Genomic DNA, 20086 nt, shown 5'->3' with positions numbered 1-20086 from the left:
GAAAATGTTTGTTCTTGATTGGTTTCTGTTTGGAGATTCATTGGAAAACAAGTTCTTACATTTTCGGCCCCTGAAGAAACCGTTTATGTTAAGTAGAGACCAAAACTCAACTGGAATGAGCAATCTAATTCACTCAATAGTACATTCTTTGGCAACAAATCCATCGCCATCATCATCATCATCATTATTCAATATCTGTTTTCCATGCAGGCATGGGTTGGACGGTTTGACAGGATCTTAATGAGCTGCAGAACTGCCTCAGGTTCCACTGTCAGCTTCTTCTCGATGGGGCATTTATTTCTGAACCGATTTTTTTTATGCCTCAAACACAGATTCATGTATTTGTGTGCATGTGATACTGAAAGTCAACACTGGTTTTATGACAGGGTTTACAAGTAAAAAAAGGGCTGCCATCAGTTGATATTCTGTCTCTGACCCTTGTGTTGTGCCTGGGAAACAGGATATCTCGACTTACTGTAAATGGTTCTTCTTTGCTCACTACAAACACGCAACAAAGGTGCTGAGTAACAAAGAAATATTTGATTAGCTTGCAACAATACTGAGTTTGACTCCTACCCTGAAGGCATTGGGGAAGCTACCCCTGGGTATCCTCTATTTAACTCAGTACTCATTGACTTACTGTATTTGATGGTATATAAGATGCACATTTTTACTCAAGAAAACAAAATCACCACAGGTCTTAAATGTGAAGTTGGGTCTCTCAAAGCTTTGATAAACCAAAAGCTTTCTTCTCTAAGTATGCGCTGCTGAAATGGATGCATCTAATATTCCTGTACATCTCTTATGCCCTCAAATATGGTTGTAGGTATGTTATTTTTTGAATATTTTCTTTTATTATTTTACTGGTTTCGATCATTATGGGGTGTCACCTTCAACGGATTTGGTCAATTATGTCAACCTAGTTTCTATGTCTGGTACTCATATCACTGATCTCAAATGGTTACAGAGTTCTGTTCCTTTTGAAAATTATCTTCCTTATATGAACTTACCATATTTGATGACAGATAAGATGTCTTTTTTTTTTATTGTTGTAAATGTTTCAGAAATTCCCCCCATGTTCCATTTATGAAACTGCTTTAAGTATTACATACTTTAATGCATTAAAACCATTTCTTTTATGTTGATTGGGGTGCATTTAACATGCCCCCTGTAGCATCAAATATGGTGAATATCACACACATATTCTGGACTTCCAAACATTTTGTCTAGTAACCTGAAACCACAGAGTTACAAAAGGAACTTAACTACACAACCACACAGCCATACGTACATGTGTATATATATATATATATATATATATATATATATATATATATATATAATATATATATATATATAGCAAAAGTTTAGATTCAGATGAATTAGGTACTTGAGTTGAGGCACCAGAATTTAGTACGGTATTATCCATACAGTTTCAAAGTAAGGTGATTAAAATCAAAATAAGCAATATCCTGTTGCTTATTTTGATTATATATATATATATATATATATATATATATATTTGTTGCGTATTGGGAAAATGGGAGTAGAATTATTTGACAATTGTAATGCTGATTTCTTACCAGGGCTCTATGGACTAAAACTAACTACAGTAATTTTTTGTATCAACATCGGGGTACTGAATGATAATATCCACTTGGTCAAGAGATAAAACTAACATAGTCCAACACTCTACTGCTTTGGTTAGGTCACAAGTGACAAGTTTAATTTTGAATTATTCTAAATTCAAATTTTATCTTTTTCCTTTCTGACAGCCATTTTAAAACACATACAACTATTAATTTGTTTTACTTTCGTCACCTTCTAAGTAATTAAACCAGCCATATCTGGCCCCTTGTATTGTACCTGTTTTACCTTCAAACTGGTTAGATCCAGTTTCTTACGCCTACTCTACAATATTATTTTTAAAATAAACAATTATGACTAATTCACATCAATCTGAATAAGCAAGCCTGAAATATAAAAGAGAAATCTGAATGCTAAAGGGTTGAGCGTTTATGAATGAAGGAAGTTTTATCAGAAGAGAACAAAATGAAGCTCTGTCTCGTGTTCTGGGTCTCAGTTTCCATTCTTTGTTTGGAGTTTGGTTTCCAGTTCCATCAGAACGTATATTGGATAAAAGTGGATATCCAGAGCGAAATAAACTACGACCTTTTTGAAACAATTTCTACTTTCTCAGCATATTTGGCAGAGGAATTTTTTTCTTTTGCCCTTATTTATAAAGTTGTTTATATATATAAATACGATAGGCTTCTTTTAGTTAAATCCACTCACACAGCTTTGGTCAGCCTGAGGCTAGAGCAGAAGGCACTTGCCCAAAGTGCCATGCAGTGGGACTGAACCCAGAACCATGTGGTTAGGAAGCAAGCTACTTACCACACAGCCACTCCTGCACCTATATACTATTTCTTCTGGCTCTTTATGTCTTGAGTTCAAATGCCACCAAGATTGACTTTATCTTTTGTCTTTTTGGATTCAATAAGACAGGTACCAGTTGTGCACTGGGGGTTGGTATAATTGACTAATCCCATCCCTCTAATCCCATCCCTCTAATCCCATCCCTCTGGCCTTGAGCCAGAATTTGCAACCATTCTTTCTCTATTATGGCACACTTATAACCCTGATTAATTAAAGCTCTCCCAACATGCCAGCTGGTATTCATTTCATTATCCTCTGCCCTTGTTCGCTGCCCAATCGTTGTGGGTGGGAACTTGGAGCTAATTGTAATACTTTGACAATCCTGCCATATTTGATAGCATCAAAGACCTTCTCATAGTCTAACTACAGACTACAGCCAAGATCTAGGTTCTGATTCCTTGCTTTATCCTTTGTCATTAATTTATTAAGTAAGGGTTCTATTCAGCTTCATTTGCCCTTCTTTTCCTTACATAAACACCTTTAAAGAACAGAGTGGGACATCATCATCATCCTCATCCTTACTCGTCAGTGTCTGTATCTCATGCTGGCATGGGTCAGACAGTTTAACAGGATCCAACAGGTCAGAGGGCTTGTCGACCACTTTGCAGAGTATACTGAATGCTTTTTTGGGGTCACTGGCATTAATGATGTCACTAAGTACAATATTTTAACGTGTATAAGGAACCCCCTAATTTTGGGGACTTAAAATTTGGAAAAAAGCTTTTGTAAGGGATTATAATATTATCCATATATAACAAACCCCCATATCTTTTTAACCTAATTTTTGACAAAAAAGGGTTCCTTATATACATTAAAATATGGCAATTTGCAAGACAAGACCCCTTAATTGAGTAAAGTGCAGTATTAAAGGAAGTGGTTAATGTCAGGTGTTGAGCAGCAAGACTATGATAGAGGGATTCGGATGGTAATATTTGTCTTGGGTAAAGCATAAAAGTACCAGTTAAACACCGCGTAATCAACCTGCCTTTCTCCCCCAAAATTGCTGGCCTTGTGCCAAAATTTGAAACCATTAGAATGGTTAGCACACCAGGCAAAATGCTTAGCAGCATTTCAGCCATTTTTATGTTCTGAGTTCAAATTCCACTGAGGTCAACTCTGTCTTTCATTGTTGTGGGGTTGATAAAGTAAGTACCAGTGGAAGTCAGGTGTTGATGTAATTGCCCTGACCCACCCCACCCCTCTCCCCCGAAATTGCTGGTCTTGTACCAAAACGTGAAACCAGTATTTGTCTTGAGGCTATTTTGGGAAACAAAAAGAGTGAGGACACCAAATCCTTCCACAAAACAGTGAAACTCTTATGACAATTATTTACATTTGACAGATATTTGTCCTCATCTTGTTTGTTGTTAATATACTGATGTACCCTCCAGCCTTCATCAGGTGTCTTGGGGAAATTTCGAACCTGGGTTCTCATTTCCAAGATATTTTTCAATGTTATTATTATTCAGGTCACTGCCTGGAATTGAAGTCGGAATCTTGGGGTTAGTAGCCCACGCTCTTAACCACTATGCCATATACCCATGCGTAGTGGTTAAGAGTGTGGGCTACTTACCCCAAGATTCTAACTTCAATTCCAGGCAGTGACCTGAATAATAATAATATTGAAAAATACCTTAGGAATGAGAACCCAAGTTTGAAATTTCCCTAAGACACCTGATGAAGGCTGGAGGGTATATCAGCTGAAACATTGTGTTAAAAACAAACAAGATGAGGACAAATAACCGTCAAATGTAAATAATGTATGTAATTCCTCATCTCTTAAATATAGAACTGTCTTATGGCAATATCCTGCTTGTATAATATCTGGCCCTGAGTTTTCCTGTTGGTTGGTGTCTTTAAACGTGGTTCCGCCACTGCGTTTGCACTCTGCTCTAGTTCTGCATCCTTTTGGTTTCGTTTTAACATTTCTTCCCTCCAGATAGATTTTCTTTAGGTTTTAATTTTTTCAGTGCGTTTTGACAGAAATTGCACTGTTCCCCTTTGAAGAAGCTACAATCGACTGATATAGGGTCCTTAACAAGATGTTTATTCAGCATCTTGCCTTTGATTTGTGTCATTAATATTTCAATCTTTCACCTGTGACTGTCAGTTGTTGTTTCAGCTTGTCTAGTTAATAATTGTCTCAAATTTTGTGTTTTTCAAACTTTTTTTTTGTTTAACGTTTCTTGTATTTGTTTGTTGTTTTGCGACTGTATTGTCTGTGTTTCTACTTCATAACTGCAACGATCTGTCAAATGTCTCTTCATTGAAATAAAATTTTATATTTTAAGTTACAGCCCTGCCCTGGCTCAAAAGATGTTTGCCTATGTCTTCATCATGTTGCTTAAGCTCCTTGAAATGAGTTTATGATCTGATTGCTAACACACACACACATCGGGTTGCTTAACGTCTTAAACGCTATACTTTTGCTCTTTAACTGAGTATTATCAAGGTAGTTCCCTGCTGTTTCATTCATTTTAGCCATCTCTAGTTTGGAAAAGCATTTTCTTGTATTTGTCATCATCATCATCATCATTGAAGATCCATGGACCACACTGGCATGGATGGGATGTTTCACTAGAACCAATGTGCCCAAGGACTCCATTGTCCTCTACCGTCTGCTTTGCCATGGTTTCTGTGGCTGGATGGCCTGCCTAATGCCAACCACTTTACAGCTTGCATTGGGTGCTTTTTATGTACCACCAGCAGAAGTGAGGGCGCTATGCAGTTTGCAAGACTATGAACCCTGAGGGGAGGGGTGCAACTTGAAGCTAGGGGATGAGAAGTAAAGTATAGTAGAAAAGGGCCAGACCAGAAGAGGTTACTTTCAGTAGAGGGCCTACAAGACTCCTCACAATTTCGGAGAGTGGGGGTGATTGATTTGAGGTGCAGAGCAATATAAAAAGCGTCAATGATTCCTGTCTGTTGCAACATATCTGAAGTCATGCATAAATGTTAAAGAGATATATTTTTATATTCCTCTACATTTCAACGATGGTTTGGAATTTAAGATGAGTTTCCATTGACCCTGGCAGGGTGCATCTGTTGTAGCCAAATACTAGCTTTAGCGATACTGCTATCTCATTCTACATGTATATTTGTATGTGTGTAGGTATGGATGGTCAGAGATATTGCTCTCCTAGGCAGGTTAGAAGCCCGTGGCATGGTTTCTTTGGCTGGATCTCTTCCCTAGCACCGGTCTCTCCCTCTGTAGAGTATTTTGCTCTGTATTTTACTATGGCATCAGTACTAGAGACACTGTCATGTCCTCTCTATACTATGGTGTGTCTTCTCTGTCACCAGCTACTTATACAGGTTGTATTGAGGCCATTTTATTGTGGGGACCAACTCTGGAGGGGTTGCTTTGTTCCCTGCAACATTGAAGAGCCCACTCGATGCAGCCTCCTCTCTTTCAGGGCAAACATAAATAAGAATGATGGTAATGAAGGGGTCAAAGGGGAAAGAACACGAGAGTGTCGTAGGAGACAAACCCAGTGAAACGATGGCATGGAAAGGAGAGAAAGAGAGACTGACATCTCCGAGGGTGGGTGAAAAAGTAATGTCATTTTGTTTAGGACAGGTATAATTACCAACACAGGAACAGGTATCATTCATCAAAATGAAGCTGGTCCTCTGTGGATCACATCCCTATTTTTCAGCATGGTCACCATTTCTCTCAATAGCAATGTTCCACCTTTGAATGAGAGCATGTATCCCTGTCCCGTAAAATTCTGTTAACTATTCTTTGAGCCACTTCTTCACTACAAAGTCAAAGAGACCACACCTTCTTTCGAAGACACGTAACAGGTGATGAAACATGGGTTCATCATTATGAACTGGAATCAAAGAAGCAGTCAATGGAATGGCGCTACTCTACATGACCACCACCGAGAAAGTTCAAGACACAAAAGTCAGCTGGAAAAATCATGGTGACTGTCTTTTGGGATGCTCAAGGGGTCATTCTGGTCGATTTCTTGCCAAAAGGAAAAACAATAAACTCATAATAAGCTTCATTTTGATGAATGATACCTGTTCCAGTGTTGGGAATTCTACCTGTCCTAAACAAAATGGCATCACGTTTTGACTCATTCTCGAACATATTGGTTGTTGGTAAGAGGCTAACTCGAAACCAGTGTGGGCAGTGTGATGGGTTAGCGATAAAGATATGTCAGGGTAAGAGGAGTAATGGACAGTAGCAGAGAAACAGGAGTAAGAATAATAGGTGTCAACTAAAAGCTACTTAGAGGGAGAGAGACTGATGGAGGAGGTAGAGAGTAATGGTAATAAGTATGAACCAGACCATTGTTCTCTGTTACACAGGTGTTATGATATACAAGAGGCAGAGTGGTGGAAGGGGCGAATACTGACAGGTCAAAGGCCAACTGATGCAGCAAATGGGAGATGAGGGGATTTGTGTGTGCTACTGTCTCCTTGCCGTGGTAACTGAAGATGAAAGTCACTCTCATACGAATGGTTTTCTTCATTTCCAATCTTCCATGAAAACATGTCTGGTCTTGGGGAAATGTTATTTTGCTTGGAAACTGATGAGGGTTGGCACCAGGAAAGGCACCCACTCAACAAATTCCATCCAACCATGCAAGGATGTAAAAGTGGATGTTAAAGAAGCGATGGTGTTGATGATAACTATATAAATACACTCGCTCCTATTCATATGCATACGTTGCTTGGCAACCACATGGTTCTGGGTTCAGTCCCACTGCATGGCACCTTGTATAAGTATTTTCTACTATAGCCTTAGGCTGACCAAAACTTCGAGTGTGAATTTGCTACACAGAAACTGAAATGGAGCCCATCATATATGTATGCGTGTGTGTGTTTGTATATCCTTGTCTCAGCATAGAATGCTAATTGTAAAGACATGCAACCATCATAGAAGCAATGTTGTTTGTTTGCAATCTTCCATGAAAACATGTCTGGCCATTGTACAGTTTGATGTTCAAAGGACTCAGAGAAATATTACCATATATGGAAATGGGTGAGGGTTGGTGACAGAAAGAGCATCTAAATAGAAAATTTAGCTCAGCGAAGTTTGTCTGACTCATGCAAGCAGAGAAAAATAGGCATTAAAATGATTATGATGTTTTTAATGATGATGATGATGATTTGTATATAACACACACACGCACACACACACACACACAATGAACTCTCCAGCTGTGAAGCCCAGTCTACAGTTATTTGTTAGTTAACTGTTTATCTATCCACCCACCTATCCATCCGATATGCCCACCTAGCCTCCCTCCCAGTCTATTTCCTCATCATCAACATCACAACCACCATCGTCATGACCCAACCTGTTTTCCCATGCTTGTATGGTTGGACAAGTCTTTTCATACTCAGGTCCACCACCACCACCACTGCTTCTCCCTTTGTTTCCTCTGGTCTTCCTCTTCCGCAAACTCTTTCCATTTGGATTTCTCGTCACTTCTTCACCCCCACCCCCTCCTCATACCATTGCAGTCTTTTTCTCTTGCACAACGTATCTGAGAGCTGTTATTACTGCAGCAGAGATCAGAAAGTGCTCCACCGATGGATCGGAGAGAGAAAGAGAGAGAGAGATGGTTGTGTGACAGACAAAGAGGCTGGGACATGAGATCACGAGATGGTTGGGGGTGGGGCAGAGAGAGAGAGAGATCAAGGGTGTATGTATGTTGAAGGATGGGAGTGCGAGAAAGGGGTTGAAAGAGACAGGGGTGAGTCATGAGGGAAGGAAAGACGGTAGGCCCACCCAGCCTCCCTCCTCACAACGTCAGCATCATCAGTCATCACCATTGTCGTCATCACATCATCATTACAGTCATCGCAATTATCATCATTGTCATCATCATCATCACCATCATCATTACAATCATTGTTGTCATCATAATTACAGCCTTGTTGTCATCATCATCACCATCGTCATTGTCATCATCATCATTATCACCACTACCATCGAATCCAGTGCTTTGTCTTTGTAGCTGAAAGAAAAGACACCTAAAAATGACTCTTTCCTCCTCTCATTCTCTCTCTCTCACACTCTGTGTGTGTGTGTGTGTGTGTGTGTGTGTGAAAGTGTTTTGCCTTTGAGAGACAAAGACAATGGGCCATGTGATGAGGGAGAGAGAGAGTTGATGGTTTATGTTTGTTGAAGAATGGGGGCAGGGAGATCTCTTTTGGTTTTCTTTTAAATCTTTTATCTTTTACTTGTTTCAGTCATTAGACAATGGCCATGCTGGGGCACTGCCTTGAGGGACGAGTTTTTAATTGAATGAATCGACCCCAGTATTTTTTCCTTTAAAGCCTGGTTCTTATTGTATCGGGCTCTTTTGCTGAACCGCTAAGTTACAGGGGTATAAAGACATCGACACTGGTTGTCAGGGGGTGTCGAGGGGGACAAACGCACAGACAGACACACACACATCCATGATGGGCTTCTTTTAGTTTCCGGCTATGAAATCTACTCACTAGGCTTTGGTTGGCGTGAGGCTGTACCAGAAGACACTTGCCCAAGGTGCCATGCAGTGAGACTGAACCTGGTACCCTGTGGTTGAGAAGCAAACTTCTTACCACCCGGGTAGATAAGTAAGGAGGGTCTTAGGGAGTGAGTCTGAGAACAAGGCTTTCAGTGGTGCTGTGTAGTTCAATTACCAGGGGAGTGTATCTTGATAGAAGGCACATGGCTCAGTGGTTAGATCGTCGAACTTACAATCGTAAGGTTGTGAGTTCAATTCCCAGACTAGGCTGTGTGTTGTGTCCTTGAGCAAGACACTTTATTTCATGTTGCTCCTGTTCACTCAGCTGCAGGAAAGAGTTGCAATGTCACTGGTGCCAAGCTGTATCGGCCCCTTTGCCTTTCCCTTGGATAACATCAGTGGTGTGGAGAGGGGGAGGTTGGTATGCATGGGTGACTGCTGGTCTCCCATAAAAACAACCCTAGGCTGTGCGTTCACCAGTGAGGCAACTTTCCGCTCAGACTTGACCCTGGAGGGGAACCTCTTAGGTGCACCCTTGGTCATTCGTGACCGATAGAGTCGAGTTAGTATGTTGATAAGGTTTATGGAAATTGGTGGTGAAGGTTGGCAGGTGGAGCCACCCTGTCTTCTGAACATTCATTGAAAGTATAAACTTTAAATAAATGTTCATTGAAGGCACAGTCGTGGCTGTGTGGTAAGGAGTTTGCCTTCCAACTGCATGGATTTGGGTTCCGTTCCAGTGCATCGCACCTTGGGGCCAACCAAAGCCTTGTGACTGGATTTGGTAGGTTGAAACTGAGAGGAGCCTGTATGTGATTCTGTCCCCTTGCTTTGTCATCACATGATAGCTGTAAGCATTTTAAATATAATTGCCTTCAAGAGGAAGGGCATTGCTTATAACGCAGAGAAGAGAATGGTGTTGGAACAACAAGCAAAGGAGGATGGATGAGATTGGTTTAAGTTGATGCGGTGGTCTAACATAACAAAATATATATGCACAAACATGGGAAGAATAATACTTCCTGAAGGTTTAAGCATCTTTGGAATATGAAGATCTAGATGATGTTTGGTCTGAGGAAAGAGACAATGGTGGATGCAGGGTTAGGCTTCAATAGAGTACGGAATACATTTAAACAAAGATTGCAGAGGATGTTCGTGACAACAGCAGTAAAACTGGTCTTGTACTTTCTTCTACTTGTTTCAGTCATTTGGCTGAAGCCATGCTGGAGCACCACCTTGAGTTGAACAAATTGACACCCAGGACTTATTCTTTGTAAGCTTAGTACTTATCCTATCAGTCTCTTTTGCTGAACCACTAAGTTATGGGGGACGTAAACGCACCAACATCAGCTGTCAAGCAATGATTGGGGGACAAACACAGACACACAAATACATCTGGAGCCTGGTGTTGCCTCCTGGGTTCCCAGACCCCAGTCGAATTGTCCAACCCATGCTAGCATGAAAAACGGACATTAAACAATGATGATATATATCTATATATGACGGGCTTCTTTTAGTTTCCATCTACCAAATCCACTCACAAGGCTTTGGTTGGCCTGAGGTTATAGTAGAAGACACTTGCCCAAGGTGTCATGCAGTGGGACTGAACCCAGAACCATGTGGTTGGGAAGCAAGCATCTTAACCACACAGCCACTCCTGCACCTGTTAATGAGATTTCTTTTAACAGTAGCACCATTGCTGGATATTTTGAAACCAGTGGAAATGGTAAGTTGAACATCTGGATGGAGTGCAAGAGAGGAATTAATTTGGGAATCTTTCTTTGAATTCTGTGAACGGGGTCTAGTGTAATGTTAGAGTTTGTGAAGTTGGTATTTGAGAAGTTGTTGAATTCAAAAGAAGAGAAGGAGGAGGAGGGCTGGTCTCTTGTAATCTGCAGAAGAGTGAAGTCAGTTATCAGGCATTTCATTCGTTCTGAGTAATGTGAAACTGAGCTTGCATAAATCCCAAGTTTTTCTGGTGGTTGAAATGAAACTGGGAATGTGTGTCGTGTATGACGAGTGGATAACGAGGAAATACGTCCGGTGTATTGCGTATAACAGGACAGGCAAAGGGCTAGCAAAGACAACTCCCACCAAAAAGTTGATTATTTCATGGACAGAAGATTTGAAGGCGATAGGTGGGGACAGAGAAGATGTCACTAACACAGGTGGGTGTTTGTAAGGTCAGTTAAGCAACTCTAAAAACAAAAATGGTCATTGGGGTCTCAGTTGAGGAATGTTTTAGCAGTCCTAGTTGTTTTGTTCATTTTCTAGTTACATTAAAAATCCTTCCCAATATACATTGCATTTCTTTGTGTTCCAGGGAGTAAAACCGGAAATACTGGAGCCAATCAAGGTGATTCAGTGTTTTTTTGTTTTTCTTAAGATTTTGGTCATCTTTCTTCTAGTGTGTCTTGGATATACACCTTAATTACTCAAGTACAATATAATCTAAAATATACTACCACCACCCACACTTCTTTTTGCACCCAAAACTCAGTGATATATTTTATTTGTGCATCTTTTTCTTCCTTTCCATTCAGATATAATGTCTCCGCCTCCACCCGTTTCCTCCCTGGTGTCTTGTTTGATTGTATATAATGCTTGAGTAAATATGGTGTATATAATGTGTGTGTGTACACGTATTACACTGCACCTGGAAGCAGCCCTGAGTCAGTTCCACAGTTTAAATAGGATTTGGTACTTACATATCTACAGTATCTTACCAACACCTGATGCCTTCATGGTTGTTTTACCTCACTGCAAACCCTATATTATTGTATCTACCCAGCTCTGGCACCCTGCATTCTATTGAATCTTTAACTAACACTCACACACATTTAGCGTTAACTGTCAGAAAAAAAGAGTACTCAATACCATGGTAGAGCTTAATATATTTTATTTTGGTCAGGCCAGTCTCTGACAAATGAGTTCAAGCTGAAGGTCTTATGCACCTACAAGTGAAACTCAGAGTAGCAAGGGACTGATTTGACCCTGAGGTAAGAGAGGAGCAAAAGGGCTGAAAAGTAACTTATTTATCTTAAGGGGATCAATACCTGTTGGATTTCTCGTTGAAAAGATTCTTAAGGTGTCACTCAAGAGAGTTTTTGACTTGTTGCTCAATGAGTTGTTAATCAGCTGGCAAGTATTGTCATCTTCTTCGTTGTGGTCACCACCATCATCTTCATCTTTCGTATGGTTATTTCTTGATGTCAAATTTTGAAATGGCCCCTTCTTTGGGGCAAGCTATGAGACTTCTCTTTAGATAGAGCACGGGAAGATGTTCTGTCGATCGTGAAAGGAGTGCTTAGCTGCAGCACTTTTACAGACTCCGTTTTCCATTTGAAATGTTCCTCCTCATCCTTTAACATCTGTTTTCTATGCTGGCATGGGTTGGACAGTTTAAAAGGAGCTGGCAAGGGCCAGAGTCGCTCTAGGTTCCATTGTCTGTCTTGGCAATGTCTTTATGGCTGGATGCCCTTCCTAATGCCAACCACTTTACAAAATGTGCTGAGTGCTTTTTACATGGCACCTGCACCAAATGTTACCTTTTGATAAAGCAAAACTGAAAGTTAAAAAAAAAAAAGAAAGGCAAGAATGAAAGAAATGCCAAGAACAATGCTTTGTACATTAATTACAAAAGATCTTTCTGGAAATACAAACAATGCCAAAACAATTGCAGCGTGGGAGGTGTTTATAAGCCATTTAAGGAACACACAAAAACCGTTAGATTCACTTCAACATTTAAATTTCATTTGCTAAAATATTTTCTTTGAGACTGCGACCTGTTCACTGACAAAATTCCATGCAGCACAGAATTTTGTCAGTGAACAGGTCGCAGTCTCAAAGTGACGAAAATAGTTTGACACGAATTAAATTTAAGTGTTGAAGTGAATCTAAGGGTTTTCGTGTGGTTTTTAAATGGCTTAATAACACCTTCCATGCTGCAATTGTTTCTGTTCCAGCACACGATCTCAGATCACGTCACTTGCTATGCAAGTACATCTCCGTAAACAATACCAAGTTTTACTGAAATTATAAAATTTTGCAGTTTCCAGTCAAATACCCATCAGTTTTCACCAAGTCATGATAATAATGACCTGAAATTTCCTCTCATCAATACGCCGACAGAAAATTTTTAGTTTTATTCATTAGGAAATCCTGCTTATGTACTGGTACCACGTAAAAAGCACCTGTGCTGGTGCTATGTAAAAAGCAACCATTAGGATCTATAAAGTGGTTGGCATTAAGAAGGGCATCCAGCCATAGAAACCCTGCCAAATCAGACTGGAGTCTGGTGCAGCTTGCCAGCACCTGTCAAAGGGTCCAACTTTCGCCAGCATGGAGAACAGACATTCAGTGATGATGATGATGATGTGCAGTTGAGGAAATTAGCTTCTCTAGTCAGTTAAATATTCTTTTCTATTCTAGGCACAAAGCCCCAAATTTTTGGGGAGGTAGCCAGTTAATTAGATCGAACCCAGTACACAACTGGTACTTAATTTATCGACCCCGAAAGGATGAAAGGCAAAGTCGACCTCGGTCGGAATTTGAACTCAGAGCATAAAGACAGACAAAATACTGCTAAACATTTCGCCTGGCATGGTAATGCTTCTGCCTGTTCACTGCCTTTCAAATTCATATTTGAGGTTAGATCCTTACAAAATTTACTCAACCATCTCCTGTCAGGATTAAACAGCGGTGGTCACTTCATTCAATCTTTTGTGAGTTTTATTTTTTCCAAAAAGCAAGAAAAATGTTTCAAAGGTTTTTAAGGTGTTTGCATAATTTGAAGCTCATCAGGCTCTGAAGCTGAGTTTCTCCTACTTAATCAGCTTATATTAATCCTTTTAATACCAACCCAGTTAAAACCACTCTTAGTTCTCTGATACAAACTTCCTGTTTTAAAGTGACCTAAATTAAAATCTTCTTCCATCAAAATTCTGTATCAATTTAGGTTCCAAACTCCAGCTTAACAAAGACAAACTTATTTCAATGAATGCTTCATTGTTTTCAAAAGCGATTGAAGCAAAGGCAGCGTATTCCAACAGAACTATGGGAGTTAAAGTGTTACACTCTCTCTGTCAAGGTGCATAGTTTAGTGGTTAGGGTGTTGTCATCATCCATCATTTGACATCCACTTACCATGCTGGCATGGGTTGGACGGTTTGAGGACTGGCAAGCCAGGAGGCTGCACCGCGCTCCAGTATTATCTGGCAATGTTTCTACAGTGGGATGCCCTTCCTAATGCCAACTATTCCAAGAGTGTAGTGGGTGCTCTTTACATGCCACCGGTACTGACCACACTCAAATGGTGCTTTTTACCTGTGACTGGCATGGTAGCCAGTCAGGCAGAACTGGCATCATGATTGTAAGATTGTTGTTTTGATTCCTGGACCAGGTGAAGTGTTGGCTTCTTGAGCAAAACCTTCATTTCGCGTTGCTCCAGTCCACTCACCTGGCAAAAGAAGAGTAATCCTGCAACTGACCTGTGTCTCATCCAGGGAGGAATATATATAGGCCAGAAAAACCAGGAAACCAGCCCTAGGCTCCTTACAGAGTAACGTCGACTAACCGACTCCCTGTCAAAGTTCTCGAGGTCCCATGAAACCTACCCATGCATAACCTTTTGTTGGTATGCAAGTATTGCTCTGCCTGATCTTTGTAGGTTACACCTGGTAAGTTTGGTGGACCTCAACCACTGAATGCTTTTTTGCAGAGTTCACTCCCAACATGCAAGATGTGGCCTTTCTCACATTGGACGATGACTTTGTCTTTCCTACCCTGCTCTACTCTAGGTGCTGTCTGAATGTCAAAGGATGCTGGGATTGATCTAAAGCTTTTTAATCCATCTTTTCTTGTGAAATAAAACCTGTCGTATTATACTTTCCGTAACAGTTTCCTCTTGGTGTCCAGCTGTTAATACCTATGAAGTAGATTTCCTTTATAGACCAGTTAAATATCCCAAATGTTGCTGTCAGTACATCATCATCATCATCATCACCACCATTTTATGTTTGCGGATGTCAAGGAGAAACTTAAATAGTTGAATGTAGTTGATACTCTCCAGACGACCTCTGACCTCTATATTTGGACAGATTGTGTTGGGTGACATTGCTTCATTGAACATTCTCTATAAGCTTTAGACTAGCTTTCTTAACCAATTCTCCAACATAATAGTGACTGATAAGCAGGAAAGGGAAAAGCAAAAGTGTGAGGATGAACAATTTCCAATTACTAAAAAAAATATAAAAAGGTTTCTCTCATACATGATGTAGAAAGCCAAGAAATTATTAATTAAAATTTGCTCCTTTTGTGATGAGAACAATGAATGGTCCAAAATTGTTAATTCTGGTCAATAAACGCAGGGGAGACAATCCTGAGGTTTCAATTAATTAAAAGTAATCTAGAATAGAGTCAGAGTTAGCAATATAGTAACAACTCCCTCCAGATGTATTTCAGTCTTATCATATCTCGTCAGTAAAGCAGAATCCAAACTGTTATTGCAACATCATAAAATTGGGCAATTTTTTTCATGGTTGTTGTAAAACTTTCATAGTTTATAATCTAAGTTAGGTAGAAAGGATTGTGATGTGGCCTTCACAGACCACTTAGACTGGTTATGGTACAGCTTTCCTCTTCTGGTCTGGAAAGCTCACATCAAGTCACTGTTCTGCTTTTTGTGCTTCAGTTATTTTGTATCTGTTGGTTCAGAATGATAGTAGAAGTATAGACCAACGGTTCTCAACCACAGCTCCCAGGGCTGCATGGGGCCCTCAATGAATATAACAAATTTTTCTTCAATCGGCCTGTGTTTTGCTTCTTCGGTGTGGGCTGCCCCAAAACTCTTCAGGTTTGGGATCTGGCCTGGATATTAAAAAGGTTGGGGACCACTGGTAGAGACAGGCAACCATTGGCTTACCAATATTTATTCTTTGGCATTTCTACAGTTTCTAGTGAAACCATCAATAGCATTAAACAAGCACTATCCTAATGTGATCAATGCCAGTGCCGCCTGACTGGCTCCTGTACTGGTGGCACATAAAAACCACCCGTTACACTGAGTGGTTGGCATTAGGAAGGGCATCCAGCTGTATAAACTTTGCCAGATCAGATTGGAGCCTGGTGCAGCCTCCTGGCTTTCCAGACCTCAGTCACACTGTCCAACCCATGCCAGCATGGAAAACAGATGTTAAACAATGATGATGAAGAGAGCAGAATGGGTTTCTCCTCCTCTCTTTCTCATAAAGTATCATCCATTGTCTAACGATTCTTTAGTAATTAATGAAACCTTCGCTTCAATTAAATTGCAATTATTCTTGCGACCATTTCTCCCGACTTTTATGTGGGTTGCATGATAATAATGCTGTTAGTAGTGGAAGTGCATAGCGTAGTGGTTAGGCTGTTCAACTTATGATCGTAAGATTGTGAGTTCAACTCCTGGCAATGCCTTGTGTCCCTGAGCAAGATGCTTTACTTCACATTTGCTCCCATCCTCTCACCTGGCAAAAATAAATTGTACCTTTAATTGATAGGGCCAGCCTTGTCACACTCTGTGTCATGCTAAATCTCCCTGAGAACCACGTTAAGGGTATGTGTGTCTGTGGAGTACTCAGCCACTTGCACATTAATTTTACAAGCTGGCCGTTCCATTGATTGGATTGGAACCCTCGTTGTTGTAATAACCAACAGAACGCCAGTTATAATGACGTTAGTTTCCTTCTATTTTTGCCACACTCTTCTGGTGGCACTGTTAGAATCTGTGCTGTTTTGGCTCTGCCTCTTACTCCTCAAAGTGTTACCCCATCAAAGCAGCATCGACGATGCACTGCTGCAACCCACGCACCTCTCTGGCTACACTACTGCTCTCCTCTGCATCAAGTTTTGGAAGGTTTTTGGTGTCTTGAAAATTTAACCAACGTTACTGTTACTGCTCTAATTACAATTGTCCCTTATGACAGCCATTTTGCAGGCAATGTAAAATGGCTGCTGTCAGAGTTACTTTTAGTCGTGAAGGGGTTAGGGTTAGGGTGGATGTTGCCCCTCTACAATGTCTTTCTAAAAATAATCATATTACAGTTTTAAAGCTACAAGATAATGCACGATTAATTCAAAACGATTTGGATGAATAAGCAACCCATTTGACAGAGTAATGTGAATGTTAAGGGATTAAAGTGGTGTTAGGGATCAAGTATCACCTGTGTTAATACCTGTGAATTCATTAATTCATTTGCGATTGTCTTGTCTTGCAGACGATTTCTGTCAAATGATAGATCGACATGGTCATCATATACTAGAATGTAATCGGGACCGGAAACCATCTTCCAACTTTGATTTCTCTCTAAGTTCAGAGGATTCATCATCCAATACGGAAACTAAGGTAAATATTATTGTATTTCTTTAATTCTAAAGAAAAAGAAAAAAAAAACAAAAAAACAAATCTATGGCTGTGTGGTTAAACAGCTTGCTTTCCAACTATGTGCTCTCATGTTCAGTCCCACTGCATGGTACCTTAAGCAAAATGTCTACTATAGCCCTGGGCCTACCAGAGTGGATCTGACAGACAGAAACTGTGCGGAAGGTCAAACTTGTACATGCAATCCTCTTCCCACAGCATCCTCTCGTTTTCTCCATTCTTCCCCAACAAAGATGACAGGAAAATCAATGCAGGTGACCCTGCCTGGAATTTTACAATAGGTGCAGGAGTGGCTGTGTGGTAAGAAGCTTGCTTCCCAACCACATGGTTCTGGGTTCAGTCCCACTGCGTGGCACCTCAGCCAAGTGTCTTCTACTATAGCCTCGGGTCAACCAAAAAACCTTATGAGTGGATTTGGTAGATGGAAACTGAAAGAATTGCATCATGTGTGTGTGTGTTTATGTCCCCATAACTTAGCAGTTCAGCTAAGAGACTGATAGAAAAAGTACTAAGCTTAAAAAAAAAGGTATTGGGGTCAGTTCATTTAGCTAAACATTCTTCAAGGCAATGCCCCAGCATGGCCAGTCTAATGAGTGAAACTGGTAAAAGATGAATGCAAACAGTAGTTAGAATAGAATTCTAAGATAAATGGATTGAAGATTTAACCCTTTAGAATTTAATCTGGCCCAAATATTATATTTGTGTTATGTTCTCATTGCTTAGATCTGGCCTCTCACATCAAGCCTACAATGTCATTTTAAAAATAAACAATCTCAAGAGTAAAGATTGTTTGCCAACATAACATGGCAGTCCTGGTTTAGGACGAATGTTGCTGTAATTTAACATATCTCCTGGGGCTAAATTACAGCAACATTCGTCCTAAACCAGGACTGCCATGTTATGTTGGCAAACAATCTTTACTCCAAAGCACTGTTGTTGAATATCTGACGTTGTGAGATTTACAAATAGTAATTTTCTAAACAATCTCAAAGTTATGAGATAATGAATGATTAATAGAAAACAAGGGGAATAAATAAGCATTGCATTTGTCAGAATATGAATGTTGAAGGTTTAAAGCAGGGATAAATTGGGTATTTTAGTGGCATAGGTGAAACCGGAGGTTGGGACTTGATTGCAACCTTAGACTATTTAGAAATCAGCTTCTGTTCTGAGCTCCTCACATATTTAATAAGAAACTAGCTGTGGTTAATAAATTTGATTAAGAGTTTTTATATAGTAGATAAGGGGAGCTGTGTGAAGAAATGTCACTCCCTAACAGTGGAAGGAACTAGTGGTAGTGGGGGGGGGGGGCAGGAAGACATGGTATGAGGTGGTGAAGCATGACCTTTGAACGTTGGGCCTCAGAGAGGCAATGAAGAAAGACCAAGACCTCTGGAGATCTGCTGTGGTTGAGAAGACCTGGCAAGTAAAGTGAGATCACAGCTGTAGCCTACACCAGTGTTGCGTAACCAGCCCCATTAAAAAAAGGACCTTTGAATCGTCAGACAACTTTCCATGCTTGAGGAGACCTATGGAGTCAAGTAAAATCAAAATCAAAAGGAAATTGTAGTTGTGGCCGATGCCAGTGCCGCCTGACTGGCTCCCGTACTGGTGGTACAAAAAACGCACCCACCACACTCGTGGAGTGGTTGGCATTGGGAAGGGCATCCAGCTGTAGAAATACTGCCAGATCAGATTGAAGCCTGGTGCAGCCTCCTGGCTTGCCAGCCCTCAGTCAAACCGTCCAACCCATGCCAGCATGGAAAACGAATGTTAAATGATGATGATAATGATGATATACAACATAGTAAGATTTTAGTGTATATGGGTTGAACCTGGAGCCAAGAAACTAGACTATGTTTATAGTAGTACTGTTCTATTTATTGTTAATATGAGCTGGCAGAATCATTAGCATGCTGGAGTTGGCTTTGCTTTTCATCTTTTTAGGGTCAATAAAAAGTACCAATTTAGCACTGGGGTTGACGCAACTGACTTACTCCCTCCCCAAAATTTGAAACTAATATCAGTAGGTATAATTATTTCATTAAATGTATTTTTTCTGAAGCTAGCATGGCTTAGACGGAAGTAGATTTTGAGGCCGGATTTCTATAGCCTGGATGCCTTTCCTCTCACCAACCTTCACCAGTTCTTTTTTGAAGTGGTTGTATTCCATAGGAATTTCAGAGTGCAAAGGTAGTTGATAATTTTGTTGATAAGAAATATCAACAAACTTCACTGGTTGCCACCTCCTGATGATGATGATGATGATGTCACCGTTAGGTTCTCTGGGCTGCTGCTTGGACAAATGTTTGTCAATCTCTGATATTTATTGTTTTTAAAACAGCAAGTCCATAAGACAAATACCAGAGTCACTAGACTATCAGCAGTGTGTATACATTAAGTATGCTATATAGATGGCTATTTTAATTAAATACTGTCTCAGTTGCATATATATATAGCATTTAACATCCGTTTTCCATGCTGTCATGGGTTGGATGGTCTGACAGGGGATGGCTAGCCAGAGGACTGTGCCAAGCTTTCCTGTCTGTTTTGGTTTGGTTTCTACAGCTGAATGCTGCCCTTCCAAATACCAACAACTTTACAGAATGTAAAAGGGTGCTTTTCATGTTGCTCCAACACTGGTGAAGCGCTCAAGTAACTTGCAAGACAAACTCCTCTCAACTGAGAGGTGGAATACATATATATAGATTCAGATGAGCAGTGTACTTAAGTTGAGACACCAGAATTTAGTACGGTA

At 40.3% G+C, this 20086-nt stretch overlaps 1 protein-coding gene across 4 annotated transcripts in view; it reads left to right on the top strand.

The window, feature by feature from the left end:
- The window catches only part of LOC115213839 (tetratricopeptide repeat protein 17), a 137154-nt gene that overhangs the window by 80378 nt on the left and 36690 nt on the right, over positions 1 to 20086 (top strand). For 3 of the 4 annotated variants that reach the window (XM_029782768.2, XM_036504445.1, XM_029782766.2), the window contains 2 exons: positions 11236 to 11268; positions 17165 to 17292. In XM_029782768.2, the coding sequence (XP_029638628.1) occupies positions 11236 to 11268; positions 17165 to 17292 (161 nt within the window). The remainder of the gene's footprint in view (positions 1 to 11235; positions 11269 to 17164; positions 17293 to 20086) is intronic. The other variant, XM_029782767.2, reaches the window with a different exon arrangement.

The sequence above is a fragment of the Octopus sinensis genome, linkage group LG7, assembly GCF_006345805.1.
Source record: "Octopus sinensis linkage group LG7, ASM634580v1, whole genome shotgun sequence".
NCBI classification, from domain to species: Eukaryota; Metazoa; Mollusca; class Cephalopoda; order Octopoda; family Octopodidae; genus Octopus; species Octopus sinensis.
This window is presented reverse-complemented; position numbering and strand designations above follow the sequence as displayed.